The sequence below is a fragment of the Alosa alosa genome, chromosome 10, assembly GCF_017589495.1.
Source record: "Alosa alosa isolate M-15738 ecotype Scorff River chromosome 10, AALO_Geno_1.1, whole genome shotgun sequence".
Classification (NCBI taxonomy): Eukaryota; Metazoa; Chordata; class Actinopteri; order Clupeiformes; family Clupeidae; genus Alosa; species Alosa alosa.
Genome location: NC_063198.1, coordinates 24,385,251 through 24,408,271, shown reverse-complemented (window position 1 = coordinate 24,408,271; position 23,021 = coordinate 24,385,251). Strand labels below are relative to the sequence as shown.

At 40.5% G+C, this 23,021-nt stretch overlaps 1 protein-coding gene and 1 pseudogene across 2 annotated transcripts; both read left to right on the top strand.

Annotated features, from left to right (window-relative positions):
* Positions 1–372: 372 nt before the first annotated feature.
* LOC125301747 (myosin-7-like) lies at positions 373–1,828 on the top strand. 2 transcript variants are annotated; one of them, XM_048254465.1, is made up of 6 exons: positions 393–687; positions 817–987; positions 1,099–1,200; positions 1,289–1,384; positions 1,492–1,623; positions 1,736–1,828. In XM_048254465.1, the coding sequence occupies exons 2-6, from the start codon at positions 823–825 to the stop codon at positions 1,754–1,756; spliced, it is 516 nt and encodes a 171-aa protein (XP_048110422.1). In that variant the 5' UTR covers positions 393–687; positions 817–822; the 3' UTR covers positions 1,757–1,828. The 2 variants fall into 2 exon arrangements, with proteins under 2 accessions (XP_048110421.1, XP_048110422.1); XM_048254464.1 differs by having other exon boundaries at positions 373–687; positions 1,492–1,828.
* A 3,871-nt stretch (positions 1,829–5,699) lies between these two features.
* On the top strand, positions 5,700–21,678 carry LOC125301735 (annotated as a pseudogene).
* Positions 21,679–23,021: the final 1,343 nt, after the last annotated feature.

Below are 23,021 nucleotides of genomic sequence, written 5' to 3'. Positions count from 1 at the left end.
GCACACATGCACACACTCATTTACATACACAAAAGTTGCAAGAGTAGGGGATGGAGTAGGAGATGGAGACAGGTCTGTGTAACGCTTTGCAGTGCTTTGTTCTATTTGCTCCATCCATCTGATCCAAATAAAAATGTGTTCAATAATCCAATTTTCAATTTTTTTAACTGGTCAGCAAATAGACAATTGCTGCTATTTTCTAAATGTGTCTTTAGTCACGCAAGAAAAATTAAAAAAAACAGAAACTGGATTGGAAACAAAAGTAAAAGTTAATAGTCTAATAGTCTAAAAGTTAATAGGCCTAGTCTATTCAGTTAATATTGGATTTTTGCCTTTTTTTACCGTTTTTGTTGGGGTGAACCACAAGCGTAGGGGGGTGGGGGTCACCTGATACATATTGGCACGCGGTGTTGGTGATCACATTTTATCAACGGATGTAGAGATGGAGGGCTATCAAACACAGTTCAGCTTGCATCAAGGTGCCAAGCGATTGATAATGTCAGCTCGAGATCAGAACCTCAGATGCAGAGGGAGACATTGCTGCATCCTGACACTTGTGAGTAGCCAAGAAGCTGGAGGCTGAAGAAGAAGCTGGAGGCTGACCTTGTTCAAGTCCAGGGAGAGGTGGATGATACAGTCCAGGAGGCCAGAAATGCAGAGGAGAAGGCCAAGAAGGCCATCACTGATGTGCGCCATTAATGATCTATTTTTGTTAATGGGTGTGTTGCATGCCTGATTTGAAAGTGCTCATTTAAAAAAATATCCTTCTATTTAAAATTTTGTGAAATTAATGTCTACAAATATTTTAATCCACAGGCTGCCATGATGGCTGAGGAACTGAAGAAGGAGCAGGACACCAGTTCTCACCTGGAGAGGATGAAGAAGAACCTGGAGGTCACTGTCAAGGACCTGCAGCACCGTCTGGATGAGGCTGAGAACCTGGCCATGAAGGGTGGCAAGAAACAGCTCCAGAAACTGGAGTCAAGGGTATGTCTACAGAATTTTACAAGTTTATAAGACAAACTTATTGTACAACTTATATAACTTATAGATAATCATAGTGAGAAAATGCTTACATACATCTACATCTATCTCAAGGTGCGTGAGCTGGAGTCTGAGGTTGATGCTGAACAGAGACGTGGAGCTGATGCTATTAAAGGTGTCAAATATGAAAGGAGAGTCAAGGAGCTCACCTACCAGGTAGGTTAAATACTGCTCAGAAACCAGAAACACAGAAGCACTAAATGGTGATTTGACACTATACTCTACTCTTATGACCATTGTACAGACTGAGGAGGACAAGAAGAATGTCACTAGACTGCAGGATCTGGTGGACAAGCTGCAGCTGAAAGTGAAGGCCTACAAGAGACAGGCTGAGGAGGCTGTGAGTAAACACTTGTATTGATCTAGCTAACATATAGTGAAATAAACTGACATATTAGGAAAATAGATTTTGTATTGAAAACATGAAAAAAGTCTATGTTATCACAGGAGGAGCAGGCCAACACTCACCTGTCCAGGTACAGGAAGGTGCAGCATGAGTTTGAGGAGGCTCAGGAACGTGTTGACATCGCTGAGTCCCAGGCCAACAAGCTGAGGGCCGTGAGTCGTGATGCTGGAAAGGTAATGAGTAATGATGAATTAGTCATTTTAACCTCTAACTGTGACAACTTTGAAATTGCGGATTGACATCCATCATTGCCTATAATTTTTACAAACTGATTTTCTCACTTAGGGTAAGGATCACCAGGAATAACAAGAGATGTCTGTCCAACCAAGGAATCATAAAATATGAATTCCCCAATAAAGCAAATGAATATAAAATCTATTCTGATGTTCTTTCTCATTCTTAAATTCATCTTCAGGTTTCATATTAAAACTTACAGAGGCTCTGAGAAAAATAAAATCTAATCCACCAAACTAACAACATGGACTTGGCATACTGCACTTACATGTACCACACAGTGCACTTTTTTCCCCTTCTCTCTCAATCTATTCATTATTTTTTTTCTAAATATCTCTTTCTTTATCCTTATAAAAATAATCTTATACGTTGTTGGTGATCTCTCAGGACATCCCTGCACAGGAAAGCTGAGCAGCTAAATGTCATTTCACTACATGTTTTACAACAGTATCTCTATGTACAGTATGTGACAAATAATTGACAGTGAAATGGTTTATTGTGAAATGGTTTATGTGATTGGGTTCTTGGTGAAGTTGGGTAGCCTAGAAATCTAGACGCGCCCCTTGCTGCCAGGACTAGTCTAGCAACTCTCCGTTGGCTTGTGAGCTCCAGAAATCGAAACTTAATCTGGCATTGAAATCGTGTATAGAGTCGTTTGGTGGGCTTAACATAATGATTGATGGCAGAGTTGCAACGGTTTGGCTTGAATTCCCTGCTACTTGAAAACAAATATCCTATTGCGTCCTATTGCGTGCAGAGGGAATTTGAAAGACAACTGACTATCCCATTTTAATGTGGGTCTGGCTCGCCAGGCTAGAAGTTGGGGACACCTGACAAAATTCTCCAGTTCCTGCTCTTCTCAACGAACCTGGACACTCCAGATGACCAAAAGGGTGTCACTTCATGTGTGAAGGCAGCTAGTGTGAAACTCAGAAAAATATACCAGTTACATTGTAGATGTCTGAAATTGCTCTGATTTTTTACATGATAATGATAAAAAAAATGTAGTTAGTGTTTCCAGAGTGACTATGAAAGTTGTTTTCCTGTCTTTTTCTGCAGATTCATTTGTGTGCAGTTTCCTGCTCAAATATTATGTATCCATGACATCTGAAGAGCTGTGCTCTGCCCTGCTGAAGTACAGTAATATCCTTCTAAAACAACTGCCACTGACTGATCATTGCTTATAGTAAGATTTTAGACATAAGCTGCTACACTATAGAACTTCCATATATAGTTTAGGTTTGCTGTGTTTCTGAAAGGAAAGCAAAGCAGTTTTGGTTAAGTCAGAGGTCACACTTCCTTAACGAACGTTTCACTCTCCATTCTGAGCAATCAGCAGGCACGTGCAGAGAAGGGGGGGCTACAGGGGCTCTAGCACTGCCCTTTTGCCCCTTTGATGTCCAAGTGCCCTTTTGACAAGACCCGTTTTTTACTTTTTAAAATTTGTAAGACTTCCGCTAGTTCCAACGTGAATATTCACTAAAATGTCTCATTAATAGTTGTGAAATTAGAAATTTACAAAAATAAAAATTTTCTGTGTTAATTGACATGTTTTGCGCCCACCAATCCGTGACGTCATACTCTCACTGAGAGTGAACTCTCAGAACACAGAAGGTGCACGCAGGCACAGTGCTGCAGGAGACGTTTGGGAGCACGGTATAAGGTCACTTGGCAGTTAGCCTATCTGAACATGCAATAGTATTCAGCTTAGAGATAGAGAATAAAATGTTTAAAGTTGTTTCATGTTTAATGAAGTAGGCTATCAAACCCGTTTTAAAGCAACACCAAATAACTTTTCCTCTGTTGCACGCACGCTATGTTATCCAGCAACGGCTTTGCAAATAACGATGTCCATAGACAAGGTAGAATATGTTGCATGATTTTATGAAAGTACGATGTATTGCGACATCATGCAAGTCAAATTTGTAGTTTCTTATGTCTCATTCCATCGAACTACAAACCCGCTACCCGATCTGGCAAACTTGCATAGTGCGGTTACAGCCGATACAGGGGCGCGAAGCGAATGCAGAAGTGCCGTTCACCCTGTTACGAGTTGATGAACCACGGAAACAATTTTGGAAACATTATTTTAAGGTACAAAAAACTCTTTGGTGTTGCTTTAACCATGTCATGGTCCATCCATTTCAATAACCTGGCAGCTTCGAAAATCTAAGGCTGAACGTTCATAACATATTCTGTTTAGGTTACTATGTTATAGTAGCTTAGGTTAGTAGACCTAGTTCATAAAACAGAGTAGACAAACCTTTTCTAAATCGTCATAAGCCGACGACATACAGTAGGCTACTGTAGTTGTTTAAGTAACCCACCTCCACACGTCGTTCTATAGGCTACGTTTCACTCAGTGGCCACACGCACAGCACGTGAATCTGCAAGACACCAGCTTGCTAATGGTGGTAGTTCACTGTGAAAAGATAAACATTAAAATTATAGCCTGACAAGCCAGACTAGGCAATAACATAGGCTATTTGCTGCCTCTAGGGTGCGTAGATTTCTAGGCTATTAAAATTAGCTTTGAATTTAATCAAAAATATGTAGCCTTATAGCCTATGATCTCTGTGTAGACATGAAAAAATTTGTTCCATGTGCCCTTTTTTTAAATTATTATTTGAGCCCCTGCCCCTTCAAAGGTATCTGCACGCCCCTGGCAGTCAGTGAACACTGGGCTGGTGTAGGTCAAAGAGAGAATAATGACGCTGATCATCCAGTGGGTGTCACTGTATGGTCTTATCCTGCTGGACAACCCTGCAGTGGTTCACTTCTTGGAGGGAATGATGTTTGTTTCTTTCTCCTTAATAATCATTAACAATTTGCCCAAAAGTATAGGCTATCAAATTACATTTCAGAAAATCACTTCTGAACATTTATGCATATGGTTTTGCACATTCGTCCTTTTTTCTTGATACCATTTGAATTGGCCATGGTACAATGGTACAAAAGGGCAACAAACAGGAAGAAATGAAGCTACCAGGAAGGGACAGGCAGGTTGGATGTTTTTCTAAATGTTCTGAAGTTGTAGATATTGTGCTGTTTGCATCATTTGCTTTTGTGCTCTCTTAAAACAGAAGCTGTTAAAACAGGTGAAGGGTCATGCACTTCTCCGCATGCTGAGAGATTACATCAGTGCAAGGAGATACATATTGTGAGACACACACACACACACACACACACACACACACTTGGAAACATTAAGGAAGTAGTAAGCTCAGGGATGGATTACTGCACGGGCCTACCGGGCCCAGACCCAGGGGCCCAAGGGGTCAGGGGGCCCTAAAGCCCAAGCCTTTGCATGGAATCATTGCCTCAATATCAACAAATCAGGATGTAGGCTATGAATCTGATTGAATTTAGTATTGGCCATCCCCAAAATCCCAGAATACAGGAAATCACATCAAACATATGGCGTGTGACAAGAATTGCATCAACATTGCGGCAGGCGGCAAGTGTTGTGCCTCCCAACTGGGTCTTCTTCAGGCAAATGGTGGACACATTTGATGAAGGGATATATGTAGGCCTTACAATCAGCAGGGTTGAAGCGTTACCTGTTGTGCATTAAATATATGGGAGTCAAAAGCAGTGTTGCGGACATTATATTTTTTCATTTGAGTAAGTTTTTTTGTCCTGCACTTGGCAGAAGGTGGGATGTGCACACAATCACTTTTTGCTGAATTCAATAACATAACAGTACATAGCTGCAGTCAGGCAAGTGCAAACCCTTTCCCTTGTCTTGCAGTGTTGGAGAAAATGACATCAAACTCCTGCATCCAAATTCTGATTCAGATTAACATCTAGCATGTCTGAAATTATAAGGTAAATGAAACTAGTAGCATTTAAGTTATGTGTGCAAACACATACACACACAGACACAGGCATGCACACACACATGCACACACACACACGCACAATTACAATGCCCTTCGCCCCCTGCTGGGGAGCAAGGGCAACTAAACTAAACTAAACAGTGCTTTCAGCTTGCAGCAGCCAATAGCAGCCTCTGACCTCATATGAAATGTCTGTGTGCGAGACCTGGTCTGCATTGCCATAATGGATCTAGCAGCAGCTGTGTTTATATTCAGCCTTCTGTTCACTGCCTCAGACTCTGCCCTCTCTTTGAAGGTAGGACCCGTTTTATTTTTAGTAAAAAAAAAACAAATGGAAAACTCAGATGCTGAAGTGACATTAAATAAATAGTAATAATGCCACATGCACTAATGTGCAATAATATCTTGAGTGGCCACGGGGAAAAGGAAAACATAATGTTTTTCTGACATTTGCCTACTTATGAGTGGATTTATTAAACCTTTATAGTGCCTCCCCTTTGTAAAGCTATCACATCATGTCCTGAGGTCAGGCATACTGTAGATCTTGAAATATTAAGTGTAAAATCACTACAATTCTGTGAAAGGCATTAGGTCCTTACAAAATAATGTCTCTATTCAGTTCTGGCATGTTAATTATTTTCTAGTTAATCCTTTTAGTATTTTCCATCATAACTATTTGTTTTGAGAGATTTAGAATTGTGTTGTCAACAAACCACAACCAAAGTAATTATACATTTCTATCTAACCTTCAATTATTGTCTTATTTGCAGTCAAGAAACTGGGATATCTACAGCTTTCACATCAACTCCACGGTAACCAGTCGCTATGCTATCACAGTTATCACAAGTCGTGTGGCGAACACCGTGACGACTCTAATGAGATTGACTTCCATGTGAAGATCCCCAAAACCGCCTTCATCAGCAAATTTAGAATGTTGGTAGTCCAATTTACTCTATATCCATAAATCTAAATTGCAGACCGTTAAATATCTAGACATTCTAATTAAACTGGTACAATATCATTAGGCCTACATCATTCTAATAATCATCTGTCTTTGTCCCTGCTTTTAACTACAGGACTATTGATGGGCAAACATACGATGGGGTTGTTAAACAGAAAGAGGAGGCCCAGCAGCAGTACAGTCAGGCTGTCTCACGAGGCCAAAGTGCTGGACTTGTCAGGTAAACAATCAAACCACAAAACATATTTTGCTGTCACAGTGACAGCAGACATAAAATGTTTCCAGTGTGCACATATTCAGTTTGTTTCATGCTGGACAACCTCAAAACCTTAATACCCACGGGGCAAAGTACACAAACTTGTAAATGTTTGACACATTCATCAACAAAATTCTGTCACAGATGCAGGACAGTTAATAGAAGAGAACAAAAAAGTTGGTACAACAAACATAACATTGATATTTATCACATGTTAACATGATCGATATGGCAACAATACATTTAAACTGTTTTCAAATTTAAACTACTACAGCTACTGACTATAGGATGTACTGTATATATCTGTTTTATAAGCCACTTTGAATAAAAGTGTCTGCTTGGCAAAGCTTCATATGGCCTCTAGATAAAGCCAAGAACCCCCTGGTATTTTCTGAGGCCGTTCATGGCTACTCAGCTGTGGACCATTTGATACAACTGGGGGAGCGTGTTCAGAAGTGTATTCACGGAATCATTGAGGTCAATTCTTTGTGGATTATACCCATGTTTTCTGTTTGCAGACTCCTCGTTACGTGTTAGCCAACAAGGGACTTTGGATGTGCATTGACTTTTTTGAAAAATGTCCCAGTTGGGGACTTTGTTTGGCTGCTTAGGTTTGACTGCACAGTCCACTGTTGATTTAAGATTTCTAAAAGAGGTCGTCTATGCTTTTTAACATGTTTTGTCAACTCCATTACACAACATGATAACCTTTCGTCTGTGGTTTTGCATCGGTGCTCTTGTTGATCTGTGACGGTGTGAGCACTATAGAGTAAAGGTGTTGCCCCCAGAAATATGGCAGCCACATTTATGCACTAATAGAACCCAAACCCAATGCGGTATCTAGCTTTCCAATATCTATGCTGAGCACTGCTGAGGCCACAGGGCTCAATTAAGGGCTGTTCAGACTGACGGGCGTTTTTGACCTCCAGGCTCAAATTCAATTGTCAATTCGACTGTCGCATTTGGATGGCCATGGCACAAACAAACAAACAAAAAAAAGTGCTAAAGGCTCAAATTTAGAAAAAGCATTTTTTTTTCAATAATGGGTCATTGCTTAACTGCCTGCCTTAGCTAAGTCAATTTGTTCTGGCCAGGGAAAAAGTTCGGATGCCCAGACCTATGTAACAGACAAATTAGCCTACATAAACATCCATTGATCTTGTTCATTTTGAATGTATAATTCATTAACATAAACATATATTTTTTTAAAAGTATGTTGATCTGCTATTTCTTCAACAAATGCTGTAAGTAGAGTCAGAAGTTGGTATATCTGGATATTTAGTTAAATACAAATAGCAACAACATGAACACAATCAACCTCACATGTTTTTAACACTTTTGAATAGTTGTGTTTTGGATCTGAAAAAGTCTGTCAATGTGAACACCATTTAGCCCACTTAGACCATTTCCCCAACAGGATAGTATGAACGCTACCTTAGACCATCCCCCAACTGATCAGCAGGCACACTGCAGGGAAGTCAAATAACTTTGAGTAAATAACTGAGTCTCAGGTAGCCTGGCGTTGTCATACTCAAATTCTAGTCAGAATATGAGTCTGATACTGCTCCGTTGGGACGTAATTATGGGGCGTGTGTATCAACCGATACAGGGGGGGAATGCCTCTGCACTCAATTAAATAGACCTAACCAATCAGAGCAACGAAGTAGCTTCCCTTGAGATGTAGGAAGAACACACAAACCATCCTTCTTCTCCACAAATGCTTTAACATTGTTTTCTGGTCTTTTGTAAAAGTTATTGTGCCGTCAATATATCCTACAACACTCGTTAGTGAAATCTAAGATATCAGGTAGGCTATTAGGAAAAACTGATAATTCACTGAACACCGATATGCTACAAACATGTTATAAACAGCTGGGGAAGGCTGTCGCAAATCCCTCGAACAGGTGGTCAATCAGAGATTTCAAACAAACAAGGGAACAACATGTCACAATGCAACAAGCTGTTTTCCCTTGATGAAAGTGAAACCATGAGTTTCCCCACATCTCAACTTTGGCCAAAGTTTTCAGAAATAATCGTTTTCAGTGATAAAACCTCATTGAAATAGTATGCATTTTTCCAAATGGGGTCTTATCTGTCTCCTTCTAGCCACAGCGTTTTTGTTTTTTAATATAATTTTTCATGTTACGATTTTGACCGGACTTCGACACAATTGAATAACACTGTACATCTGTCATTTGTTAGCTCGTCTCTGGCCCGCCTATATCAGATACACAGATATGATTGGTTCCCTGCGAGGCAAGGGGCAAAAGTTATCATTATTACCTACCTTCCTCCCTTCCTTCTAGATTTCTAGGGTATTTTGCCATTGAAATACAGTAAAACTCTTCCCAAACTCACCATTCAAAAGGCATCCATATCATACCTACCTTCCTCCCTTCCTTTACTTTCTTGGCGCGTACACAAAGCAGGTGTTAAATAAAGCAAAACAAGCAAGCTCTCAGCTGGATGTCATTAACATGCATGTGAAGACAACAACTAGGCATTCATGAAACAGTTCCAGTGCATCTTTGGGCCTTCACTAGAAACGGGGGCTGCCTCTGCATTCTCCCTCAGGGTCAACACTCAGTTGCATGTAGTGGAAAATATGGCATTAACATGCCTCCAGAGTGTAGCACTGTAGCTGCCTGGCTGCATTAGCTGTTAAATGCAGCAACTCAAGCTAGATAAAACCGATTGTTCAGTTTATTTTCGTACTGACTGACTATTGTGTGTGTGTCAATGTGATGAGATGTGTCAATACATACTGAAAAATAAAAACAAATTATGGAATAAAACATGACAAATACATTGAAGGTATTAAGGTATTATAATATATAATATATATTAATACATTATATTATTATATAATGAAAGTTATTATTGTTGTATTTAATTATTGATTAATTTAAAACTATTTATTGACATGAACAATGGAAAATAGATGTATACACCTAAATATGTCAAATCCTCCATACACAGTACACCTGATGTACAGAATGCTATTTTATGGGTGTTTTGTCAGAAGCTAGTTGGTTGTTTGCTAACTTCAGTTGATATCAAGGCATTTTTGACATTATGTTACATTCTTCACATTCTGTTGACATTTGTTGGTCATTTTGTATGTTTCATTATACTATAGCACATTTAATGCTTTTTCATTGCATGCTCTTAGTTCGGTGGGCAGGACTTTGGAGGATTTCAAAACATCTGTGACTATCGCCGCTCATAGCAAGGTGACATTTGAACTCACCTATGAAGAACTGCTCCATCGTCGTCTTGGCAAATATGAGTTGCTGATCAATGCCCAACCTGGTCAAATTGTCAAAGATTTTAAGGTAAAAAAAAGTAAATGGGTATGATAAGGAGACACTGTGTCAAATTCATTAAAGGGACATCTTTTACTTTCTTTTGACTCTCTTACTCAAAGAGAGAGACCACAATAAATATGTAAGTGCTATTTCCATATAATCCATACAAGGTTCATGTCTCCTACAACAGATTGATGTAAACATTTATGAGAAGCCTGGAATAAACTTTTTGGAAGTTAAGGGCTCCTTGGGTGAGAAAAGCTTGGCCAATGCCATCACAACCACACGTGCTGACAAACAGGTAATGCACAGGATTTTCCCATGATCAACATGTACTGTAAACTTGTTATAGGCTACTATACTTTCAGAAAGCTGTTTAACTGGCGTGACCATGTCTGAATCAGCATAAAGAAATGTACATTTTCTTGGTGTACTTTGCTTCACCTTTATCTCAATGTCTTCCCATTTTAGGCATGGGTAAGTTTCTACCCCACTCATGGACAGCAAATGGATTGTGATGGTTGTGGAGAGACAGGACTTAAGGGAGATTTGAAAATCCTTTATGATGTTGACAGACCACGGTCCCAAGGTGATGTAACGGTATGTAAATGACTTTGTGATTGTGAGTCTCCAAGGTCAATCTATTATTTTAAATTTATTCCCAAAAGCCAAACTTATTAAATTCCTCTAGAGAAAAATCTGGGAATCAAAACCCTTACAGTAAAGTATTTTATATTTTCATATTTAATTTGTTTGTAAATGGCACCAATAATGTGTGTATTCTGTGTGCATGCCTTTTGTTTTGTTTTTATTTGTGGCTTGATTGTTTGGTAACACATTACTTGACGGTATCTACATAAGATTGACATGACACTGTCATAACTTGTCATGACAAAAACCGAATGACACTAACCCTAACCCTAACTTGTCATGAAAAAACCAAATGACACTAACCCTAACCCTAACTTGTTATGACAAAAGCCAAATGACACTTGTCATAAGCGAGTGACAGACGTGTTATGTCATAAACGTTTATGACTTGTTTATAATGTTTATGACACGGTCATGACAGTGTCATGTCACTCTTTTTAGATGACGTCAAGTAAAGTTTAACTGATTGTTTAAATGTGTCTGCACCATTCTATTTAGTCAAAGTGTTTTATGTGGCTGTCTTTATACTCTACATGTTCTGTACCCCAAGGAACATGGCGGCTACTTTGTTCATTTCTTTGCACCAGCTGACCTTGCACGTATCCCCAAAAATGTGGTCTTCATTATTGATCAGAGTGGCTCTATGCATGGAAAGAAAATTGCTCAGGTAAAGTGGCACCCAATAGATTTGTAAAAAGCAGTGGAGGTGTGCTGTACATTTCAACCAAGATCTGCAACCTTTTCTGCAGACTCGAGGGGCTTTACTGAAGATTCTGGATGACTTAGCTGAAGATGACTATTTTGGTCTCATCCTATTCAATAGCAATGTATCTCCATGGAAACGCGAACTCCTCCAAGCCACCCAAACTAATCTGGAGATGGCAAAACAGTTTGTCAAAGGGATTACAGATCATGGTGGTGAGATAGACCTCATCAGGAAATAATTGTTTACATTGCAGAATAATAAGCCTTCAGTGTTAATTTAACTTAGACAGTAGTGTGTAAATAAAACTTTTCTTGAGAACTTAGAACTTATTATTCTTATTGTCATTAGTAGCAGTTGGGTAGTAGTAGTAGTAGTAACCATACTAGTGTTAGTAGTAGTTGTTGTTATAGTAGTCACAGTAGGAGTATTTAGTATTTATTTATTATACTCTACAGTGTACATATTGGAAGTTGTATGATGCGTGTGTTGGATCCCCTCTTCAGCAACAGACATCAACGCTGCTGTGCTGAAAGGAGTAGAGATGATTCAGCAACACCCCAGGAACGGCTCAGCCTCCATTCTCATACTGCTAACAGATGGAGATCCCACATCAGGTGTGAAAACTCATCTCAGCCTGGGAGCTCTGATTTAAACTTTAACATGAGATCGGCTCAAATATTATAATGGATTATTTTGCCTCTTGAAGGAGAAACTAATCAAGGGAAAATCCAGTCTAATGTGAGAAAGGCCATTGGGAAGAAGTTTCCTCTGTACTGCCTTGGATTTGGGTTTGATGTGAACTTTGAGTTCCTGCAGAAGATGGCCCAGGAGAACAGTGGTCTGGCACGCAGGATCTACGAGGACTCAGACGCAGCTCAACAGCTCAAGGTACAGATGCGTCTCACCACAATTGTTAGATTGATTGACACATAGATAGATAGATAGATAGATAGATAGATAGATAGATAGATATTTTATTGATCCCCAGGGGAAATTCAAGGTCTCAGCAGCAGCATACATACAACACAAACACATTCTTTAACAGCAGAAAGAGTAATTAAAGTATATAATATAAAAACACAACTAAGCAGTAAGGACAGTAGAAGATAAAGAATATGCTAAATATACTAAAATACAAATTATACTAACACTTAATACAATATATAAAAATATACTAAAATACAATTTACAAAAATACAAATTATACTAACACTTCATCTAAATCAATTCTAAAAACAGTATCCACATAGTGGTGATTAATAAATCAGAGGCGCTTGCAATGACTGAGGCAGGGACTGAGCCTGTGATTCTCTGTGCATAAGGTATGGTAAGGTGCTCTAAGGTGCTCTGTGTGAATGAGTGTCATGGTGGTAGTGCAATGGTGATAGTGGTCATGGTGATAGTGCAAATGAGTAAGTCAACAGTGCAGCAATGCAGAAATAAAGTAAAGTAAAGTCTATATATCTATATATTTAACTATTTAAGAAAATGTATAAGTGTGGCCACAGTTCGGCTGTGGCATGGGGGTTATGCATATGTGCTGATGTGCTAAAATAGCACGCAAACAGTGAGGCATAAAGACAGTGGTACAAGTGGCTAGTGGACAGACAGTACCAAACATGGAGGGGGTGAAGAGGCAGACAGACTATGCAGAGAAGTCTATCTCTCCTCTTGAGGCATTGAACAGTTCAATGGCCCTGGGGACAAATTACTTTCTCAGTCTGTCAGTTGTGCAAGGCAGTGAGCGAAGTCTCCAGCTGATCAGGCTCTTCTGCTTAACAATAGTGCTGTGGAGTGGGTGACACTCATTGTCCAACATGTTGATCAGTTTGTTCAGGGTCCTTTTGTCAGATAGTGAAGTGATGCACTCCAGTTCAGCTCCAACTACAGAGCCAGCTTTCCTTACCAGCCTGTCAATTCGCCCCACATCCTTCTTCCTTGTGCTTCCTCCCCACCATACTACTGCATAGAAGAGGATGCTGGCAACAACAGACTGGTAGAACATCCTGAGGAGCTTACTGCACACATTGAAGGACCGCAGCCTCCTCAGGAAGTACAGCCTGCTCTGCCCTTTCTTGTAGAGTGCGTCAGTGTTGGCTGACCAGTCCAGTATATTGTCCAGGTGGAGACCCAGATACTTGTAGGTGCTAACCACCTCCACATTGACCCCATCAATGTGGACTGGTAGCAGAGTGGGCTTAGACCTGCGGAAATCCACCTCCATCTCCTTGGTCTTTGAAGTGTTAAGTTGAAGATGATTGAGTTTGCACCATTGCACAAAGTCCTCCACCAGGCTCCTGTACTCCTCCTCCTGCCCGTTCCTGATACACCCCACAATTGCAGTATCATCGGAAAACTTCTGCATGTGGCATGACTCGGTGTTGTAGCAGAAGTCAGATGTGTACAGGGTGAACAGGACTGGAGAGAGCACAGTTCCCTGTGGTGCTCCGGTGCTGAAGATCACAGTGTCAGAGAGACAGTTCTTCAGTCTGATCTAACTGTGGTCGCCGGGTCAGGTAATCTGTAATCCAGGTTACCAGGTGAGCGTCCACACTCATCTGCAAGAGCTTGTCTCCCAATCTGAGGGGCTGGATGGTGTTAAAAGCACTTGAGAAATCAAAGAACATGATTCTCACAGCACTTTTCCCCTTGTCCAGGTGGGAATGGGTCCTGTGTAGAAGATAAGTGATGGCATCGTCCACGCCCACTTTCTCCTGGTAAGCAAACTGTAACGGGTCTAGTGCATGGCGTACCTGGGGTCTGAGCATGCCTAAGACCAATCGCTCCATTGTCTTCATCACATGTGATGTAAGAGCGACAGGTCTGTAGTCATTAAGCTCACTAGGGTGTGGCTTCTTAGGGACAGGGGTGAGACATGATGTCTTCCACAGTGTTGGAACTTGTCCAAGGCGTAGGCTCAAATTGAAGATGTGCTTCAGTGGCTCCCCCAGTTCAGCAGCACAGGCCTTGAGTAGCCTTGGGCACAGTCTGTCAGGCCCAGCTGCTTTATTGCTGCGCAATTTCTTAAGTTGGACTGTCACTTGATCTTTTGTAATGGTGAGGGGTGTAAGGGGAGGGGAGGGGGAGGGGTGCTTCTGGGATCTGTGTGTCTGATGGCTGTTGACTGAGGTTGTTGTCACCTCATTGTTCATGATCGCCATGTGGGGGAGGGGTGCAGAATCCAGTGATGGTGGGGGTACGATAGCCTGTGATGATGGAGGTGAGTGTTGCGCTGGTATTGAGGGGTGTGAGGGTGGGGCTGGGGATGGTGGACAGACCACCGCCATTGGAGCTGGAGCAGGGCAGTCAAACCTGTTGTAGAAGCGGTTCAACTGGTTCGCCCTGTCCAGGTCCCCCTCCACAGAGCTGCTGTTCTTCTTCAGGCCAGTGATAACCTTCATGCAGTCCCATGTCTCCTTCAAGTTGTTTTCCTGCAGCTTCTGTTCCACCTTCTTTCTGTAATCCTCCTTAGCTTCCTTCAGCTTGAATTTGAGTTCCCCTTTGCACGCCTCTCAGCTCTGCCATGTCCCCCTCTCTGAACGCCATCTTTTTTCCTGTTGAGAAGGGTCTTGACATTGCTGGTTATCCAAGGCTTGTTGTTGGGAAAGCAGCGTACAGTTCTGGTGGGAACAACAATGTCCATGCAGAAGTTCAGGTAGTCAGTTGTGCACTGTGTGACCTCCTCCAAGTCCTCTCCATTCTGTAACACACTCCAGTCAGTACACTCGAAGCAGTCTCTCAGAGCCTCATCCACTTCGGGTGTCCACTTCCTGAAGGTGCGTGTGGGAACTGGTAGCCTCTGTACTTTGGGCTTGTACATTGGCTGGAGATGAATGAGGTTGTGGTCTGACTTTCCCAGTGGGGGGAGGGGGTTTGCACTGTATGCATCCCTCACGTTTGCATACATGAGGTCTATTGTCCTGTTTTTCCTTGTAGGGCAGTCAACATACTGGTAAAAATTTGTGTGTGGAATCCAGTGTTATGAGATTGAAGTCGCCAGAGATCACAAAAAAGGCGTCAGTGTGTTGGGTTTGAAGCCTTGCGATTGTGGAGTGGATGACGTCACACGCTGTATCCGGAAGAGCTCGAGGTGGAACGTAAACACAGACAGCAATTGCGTGCAAGAACTCCCTCTGCATGTAGTACGGACGGAGACTAACCGCTAATAACTCCACATCCTTACAGCATATACATAAAGCTTAGCAATACTAATTTGTAGAGGGTTTATGTTTCTATCATCTATCTACTGTAGCCCTACTTGATGCAATGAAAAAAAATATGGCTAAGCATTAAACTTTTTGTGTGAATACAGGAAAACATATTTTAGGAAACACCTAGCTGGCTGAGCAGATTATTTTCATCATACTAGTCACATTTGGAAATAGTCATTGTTTACTGATTATATATGTATAACTATTTCTTAATATTTTGGTATCTTCCATAGATTCTACTTTGGTTTGATTTATAGGTTTTGTATTTGTGTTTTGTTTGTTTAAATGTGTCTGCACCATTCTAATTACCATAGTCAAAGTGTTTTAATGTTAATTTGAATTTTAAAGGTACACTATGCAAGATTTTCACCTTGGTGCTATAAGCAATGTAACTCGATTTCTAAGCTAAAACATTTTTTGTCACATACAGTACAGCTAACATCACCTCACCATCTGCTAGCTACTGTGCCCCGAATACACTTTAAAAAACATGTGGTCTTTGTGGACAGCCTACAATAGGCTCCAGATCTAGCTCTCTGTTATGTTTGAACCGTGGTTTGAATGCCAACGGAAGTGACGTTACCCTGCTACCCTTTAATAACCTTTATAACGAAGCCAGTTTGATGGTAAACAAAGCATACCGTACTAACAGCATAGAGTCGCTACCGAGAAAACCAGCCATGGAACTTCCAGAACGGCGGCCCGACAAATCTCGCGATAATCATGAAACATTACCATTGTCAGTAGATTTGGCTCTTTGGAGATAATAGTTTTTGCCTGTTGTTAATCCTTCACGTCCACCACAAAAGCATTTTCATTTTGTACAGGGGGGGGATAAGTCACGAGAAGTTTGCTATTTACAACAGCGGAGTAAAATATAAATATATCGTTACTCTATAGCAGTGTTTCTCAAACTTTTTCAGACCAAGGGCCACTTAACCAATAAAAAAGAAACTCACGGACCACTTTACTATAAAAAAAAAAAAAAGATTAGACCTACTTCAACAGTACACAGGCCTACTCACTGAAACACCACCTTGGTTATTGTCTTTGCACCTTGCTTATTGTGAGGATTCATATGATTTAAACTGGCATCTCTTACATATAGGCAGTGTTGCAGAACTGTTTAGATTTACATACAAGTTGGTTCAATATTGCAAACAACTCATCTATATTATATTTTGCCACATCTGCCCGCGGACCACCAGTGCTCCCCGGACCACACTTTGAGAAACACTGCTTCAGAGGATGGTCTAGACTAGTGCAGTCGCCAAAAATATCTAAAGCTGTGTAGGGCGCCTTCAAGTTTCATCAGCTTAATTGCTTCAAAATTAGTTTGTTTTCTATCCCTCTGTGTGCCTGGTAGCAGCAACTGGACTGACTTCACAACCACCTCACTATAAAAGTCATCCCACCGATTCAGTTCACATGTTGGTATAAAATGACAACATAAGTGTAGGTCCTAGCCACTATTTGTCTGTTATTTTATATTTTTCCAAAGGGATTTTATGAAGAAGTGGCAACTCCTCTCTTAACAAGTGTGCAGATAAACTACACGGGTGCTACAAACCTGACCCAAACCACCTTCAGCTATTACTACAATGGCTCGGAGATTGTAGTCGCTGGGAAAGATCCTTGACAACAACATAGATGACTTCAATACAGATGTTATAGCAATATCAGTGAGTCACTCTTGATTGAACTAATTTCATGAAATGCATTTCATACAGTTTATATCAACATCCCTGCTTGTCATGCTGTGGTATTGATGCAGGTTAAACATGCCAAATGTCATGTCTAACCTGTTCGGTACTTTTCTGCTATTTTACAATACCCATGACAGAAACATGACATGGTGAAATACAGTGATATCAAGGCCACTAAAGCTGACAAACTGCCTGCAGTGATGAGTGGGTTTGAAAACTTCCTCCAGAGACTATGGGCCTGCCTCACCGTGAAACAGCTTCTGGAGAAGGAGTAAGTGGACAGTGCATACGTGTGGTCTGCTAAATGAATAAATGAATAAATATCTGCTGTGTGAGAAGCTGAACTCCTGCTGTACATGTTTTAGGTTGATACTGACCGGCGAGGAGAAGGAGGCAGTGAAGAAGGAGGCCCTTGATCTCTCTCTCAAGTACAGTTTTGTGACCCCACTCACCTCCATGGTGGTCACCAAACCCGAGGGCGAGGACTCTCAGGTGGCCAACAAACCCAAAGAGGGAGAGAAGCCTGCTGTCCATTCTACCAGGATGTTTTCCCAACCCTCAAGGGCAACCGTCCGTAAGTAAAAGTCACTAAATGAAAGAAATGAAACTCTGTTATAAGCATCGCATTCTGGCATTACTTCTCATATGATAGTGATAGAAAATAGTTATCCAAACAAAAGTCCAATCAGCATCATACTGTATTTCCCCTCTTATTACCACTATGTTAAAATAACTGTATACTAATGAATACAGTAAATCATGGTAACGTTTGACTGCTTACCTGAGATATTTCACAAATCATTGTTGTGAACTGAATAGTCCAGTTGAAGTTTCCCATCATAGATGTGTGATAATCAAGAGCTTTATTAAAAGTCAACATAATACATTGCACATGCATGAACCTCATTTTTAGCCTGACGAGCCAGACCCACATTAAAATGTAGGGTCAGGGCACCGTTCGCAGTGCTCAGTCCAAGGGGTGGGATAATCGGTTGTCTTTCAAATTCCCTCTGCACGCAATAGGACAGCGCTATGAGTCCCATGCGTTTCCCACCAGCGGAGCTAGTTAACTAGTTTAAACTTTTGCCAACTTAATAAAAGCTTAACTCGTATTACACTGTTCGCCAACAGCAACATCTATCTTATTTGTTTTCAAGTAGCAGGGAATTCAAGCCAAACCGTTGCAACTCTGCCATCAATCATTATGTTGAGCCCGCCTAAAGACTCTATACACGATTTGATTGGCCTGATAGAAGTTTAATTTTTCGAGCTCACAAGCCAACAGAGAGTTGCTAGACTAGCCCTGGCAACAAATGTAATTCGCTGCCGCTAGGATGCGTCTAGATTTCTAGGCTACCTCATTTTGGTATATATATATATTTATATATATAAATAAGCATGCCTACATACTGTTCTATGGACACTCTTTCCATTCCTTGTTTTGCTTAAGCAACACAATGCAGATCTATTACCTCAAAATAACGGCGTCAAATTCATTCTGATAATACACTGACTTACAATGTGGAGAATGAAGTCTCTGACATTTGCAATGTGTGCCTGGAATGCTTGATATTAGACTATGTAACATTGTTGATCGGGTAGGATCATGACGCTTTTAGTTGTTTTTGACTAGGCATAAATATAAATTCTACCAAGATATTTCTTTAATAATTTAATATGATGGACTCATGTTCAATGATATTGTACATATTGTGTTGCCTTGCTTCAAGCACATCTTCTAAATTAAAGTCTGAATATAATGCACTTTAATAGCAAGTCAGGTATATTTCACCCAAAGGTTGACACCAACAAGTTCAGTGAGGTATGCAGAGTAGGTAAAGATGGGCAACAGTATAATACTGTTATAGAACAGCAAATGAAGGATGCCAGAGATGAAGATACAAATCGAACACCAGTTCATGCCTACATTTCATGTCATGGGGTCACCATTGATTGTGTTCTTGTTCATTCTTCCTAGGCGACAAAAGTAGTTCTGGCAGTTTCCAAAGTCATTTGAACGGCTATTCTCTTGGCGGAGGACCACTAAAGAGGCCAAGTTGGTTTAAATCACTTTGATCAAATTCGTACCCACAGCTTTTTATTTAACTACACCTGAGGACTTATAAAGCCTATTTGACATTGACTGAGCAGGATGGTGAAGTTGATCTAAAGCAACATCATGACAAATCGTATAAACGCCTCAGTATTTCCATCTCTCCATCCAGAATTTTTAGTAAGACAAAAGTCACCGGCAACAAGGAGGGATCAAGTGGAGCGTAAGCAAGGATCTTTGCCGGCAATAGCAGGTAACACAACTAAGTAAAATAAGTCTTCTGAGATCAACAGAGATGACCTTATATCTTACTGTCTCCTTGTTTTGCTGTGGCTCACTTTTGTCTCTCTCTCACTTTTGTCTCCGTCTCTCACTTTTGTCTCCGTCTCTCAAGTCCCAAAGGGAGCTGGTTTATCTCCACCACCAACTGTAATATCAGGTACCCAACTACATACAGATCAGTCAGAGGAGATACACACCCATTCAATTCTTCACATATTAGCATTATTATTACTTATTGTCTCCTGTTCCTCCCACACTCTCTGTCTGTCTCTTTGTCTCTGCGCAGTACGGAAGCCTGTGAGGTTCTTGATGGCTGCCGAGGGCCAGTCTCTGCCACTCTGCTTTGACATCCCAGCAGGCCATTCTGTCAAACTGCTGCAGGACTCTGCATCTGGTAGGGCGGCGCCATGGGGAACTAACTTAACTAAATGTTAAGTTAGTTCTCTTGAACTCTTGTGAAATATAATTGATACTGAATATTTCAGTATTTCCATGAAGGGCTCACATTGTCCAGCATGAATTACTTTATTGTTGGCTTGTTCATGTTATTCAATTAAATGCAATTTGTCTCCACTGTTGAACCAATTAAGGATTCTCCATGAACGGACAGCTCATGTCAGAAGGAGGCAATGGTTTCCAGAAGATCATTATTCGTGTTAATGCTGACAAGCACATTGAGTTTGACACCAATAAGATCACCATCAAAGATGGACAGTACATGCAATCGTTCATGTGGACAGACAGTAACACAGACCACACTACAGATAGGTACTATGAATTTACCTGGAAAGTGTTGACATGCACGTGTAAATGTAACATGAGAACACTGTTGCTGATGTCTGTTCTCTAAACAGCATGATAGTGATCATACGGGACAGTGAAGCAGATATCACCATGACAAATATCCGTGTTGTCATTCTGCTTCATCGGCAAGATGGAAAACACTTCCTTTGGCCGGCAATTCGAAAACGTCCATCAGAAAATGAAATCCCTGGCATCATGGGTAACTAGACACTGCTAACTGTTGTTTTGAATTAGTGTTGTTGTTGTATACAGCATACCCTTTCATCTTTTGTAGCTCTGATCATAATTTATACTTCATACCAAAGCCAATGAATACAATTCAGAGTATGTAAGTCAAGTACACTTTTGGCTGTTCTCAGGTAAACTACTAATTGCATACGAGGAAGTCAACCCCACAAAGCTGAGAATGCAGGGTGTTGAGGTGAATGCTTCCAGGTAAGGTTAAATTCATGAAATTTTCTATGATTTAAAACACTTTGATCAATTTATTTGTATCCATTTGGATTAATCAAATCGACTCACCATGTTCTTCCACAGTGATTCAGCTGGGGACTACAGTATCAAGGCTGTGCCCAGAGTGAAATGCCAACTTGTCGATCTGAAATCTGCTCTGCAGAGGGAGCTGTCTGACTTCACAGTCCCTCAACTGTAAATGAAAAACAAAAATTAATTTAAACACTATAGTCATGTACACACAAAGTACACAGTGACAACAATTAACATACACATAGATTCAGAATTGCAAATATTGCAGAAAGGGGGATCATGAATCTTCATAAGATGTCATGTTGTTTTTCAAAGATGCAGTAAGCTTTTCTAAATTTGAGTGATTGGTTAAAAGATTGAGCCATTGATTTATAGAGATTTTAACTCTGTTTTTCCAGTTTAATAAAATTGTATTTAGTCATAGCATTTTAATGAAACAATAAATCAGTTCTGCATATTCATGCAGGAATGCTGTTTTATCCTACAACAAGGTTAACTCATTTGAAATTAAGCTGTAATTGTGAACAAGACTGTTCATAAACTCAAACCTGAAAAGTCATTTTGTAATATGCCATTCAACTTCATATACTGTACATGCTAAATTTAAAACATTCCCACAATTGTTGAAGTCAGTATGATGATATGCTTTAATTGAGGAGTGCAGCTCAGTTCATATTTGAAGACCTCTTATAAGAGATGACAGTTGATTAAAATGGACAGATTGCAGGCTACAACTTTCATTTTATTAAATTTGTTTGATAGCCATTACAGTTTCTTGAGTTGTTGCCTCAATAGCTGACACAATAATTCTAAACAACGTGGTGCTATAATCTTTGAAGTGAATCGAAATGAACTGAGAAATGATGGTCTTTTAAACCTTTTAAAGTATATGCATGTTTTGTTTTATCCAGAAATATGTTTTACCCTTGTTATAATGATAACTAGACTAACACAGAGTCAATGGATAAATATCCACAAACCGAAGTCCTTGTCGGACTTTATCAAAAGTATCAAAGCAAAGGAGTGTTTGAATGCACCAAACAGGTTTGTGAACATTTGATCCAGCTCTGATTGCTTCTGGAATGTTCTTTTCTTGATCAACAACATTCCAGCCATCGACTCAGAATTGTATTCAGGCCTAGGCCTATACTTCATTTTTGTCTCGATATGCTTCTGACCACGTACCAATGTCATAGAGCGCTGTCTTATTGTACTCTGAGTAAGCCTGTTGGAAACACTTTCACTGAAGTTTTCTTTTGTAATCTAGAGTAAATATGAATGCTTTACTATAAAGTGGAACTATAAATGCTATTTTCACTTCAGTGTAGCCTACAGTAGGCGTACAACATTAAGAGATAGACCACAAACTAAATCCATGTCACTGTGTTGTCTGTCTATGGCAGTGGTTCTCACTTTTCAGCACAGCCAAAGGACCACCTCAGAAAAGAATTGGCTCTACAAGTTACCACCATTATTACTGGCATTAAAATACAATGGCACAGGCCAATTTCACATTGTATACAGTATACAGTTCACATACTGTTTTGAGTTGTTTGTTGCTGGCAAGTGCCATGGAAGCCATTGATCCATCACGTTTGCTTCTTTGTCCTTTGCTTGCCACACCGTGAGCTTCGGGGGGTAGGCTACAGCTATTTCGACTGGTGACATCACTCTCCATTTAGGCTCACATACATGATTTCACACTTGTGGTTCACAGTCAAATTTCTTTCGAAATATAGGTCATATGACCGTGGCTGGCTGGCCGAAACGAATCTAGCAAGCACAATGCACCCTGCACGTTATGGGAAGGGTTGAATTCGGGAAGGGGTAAACTGTTTCAAGGTGCGCCCCGTGCGTAAAATTGCGCGCCACAGTCAAACAATATGTTTGTGATATAGCAGTGCAAACATGGATATGCATACAGACCAATAGCACAGAATTGGCAAACATGCGACTTAAATTTAAGACCCAGAATTGTTTACAGATGGGCTACAGAGAGTCTCCCGTTTAATAGCCAAGTTCACCTAGCAAAGTCCCGTTTAATAGCCAAGTTCACCTAGCCTTGGCCTGCCTT

What these genes read in the sequence shown, in the direction of transcription:
- LOC125301747 (XM_048254464.1), top strand. Translation starts at nt 823, where the DNA reads ATGATGGCTGAGGAACTGAAGAAGGAGCAGGACACCAGTTCTCACCTG. An exon ending in TCCAGAAACTGGAGTCAAGG is followed by an intron (nt 988 to 1,098) that starts GTATGTCTACAG and finishes ATCTATCTCAAG; the next exon opens with GTGCGTGAGCTGGAGTCTGA. An exon ending in AGAGACAGGCTGAGGAGGCT is followed by an intron (nt 1,385 to 1,491) that starts GTGAGTAAACAC and finishes ATGTTATCACAG; the next exon opens with GAGGAGCAGGCCAACACTCA.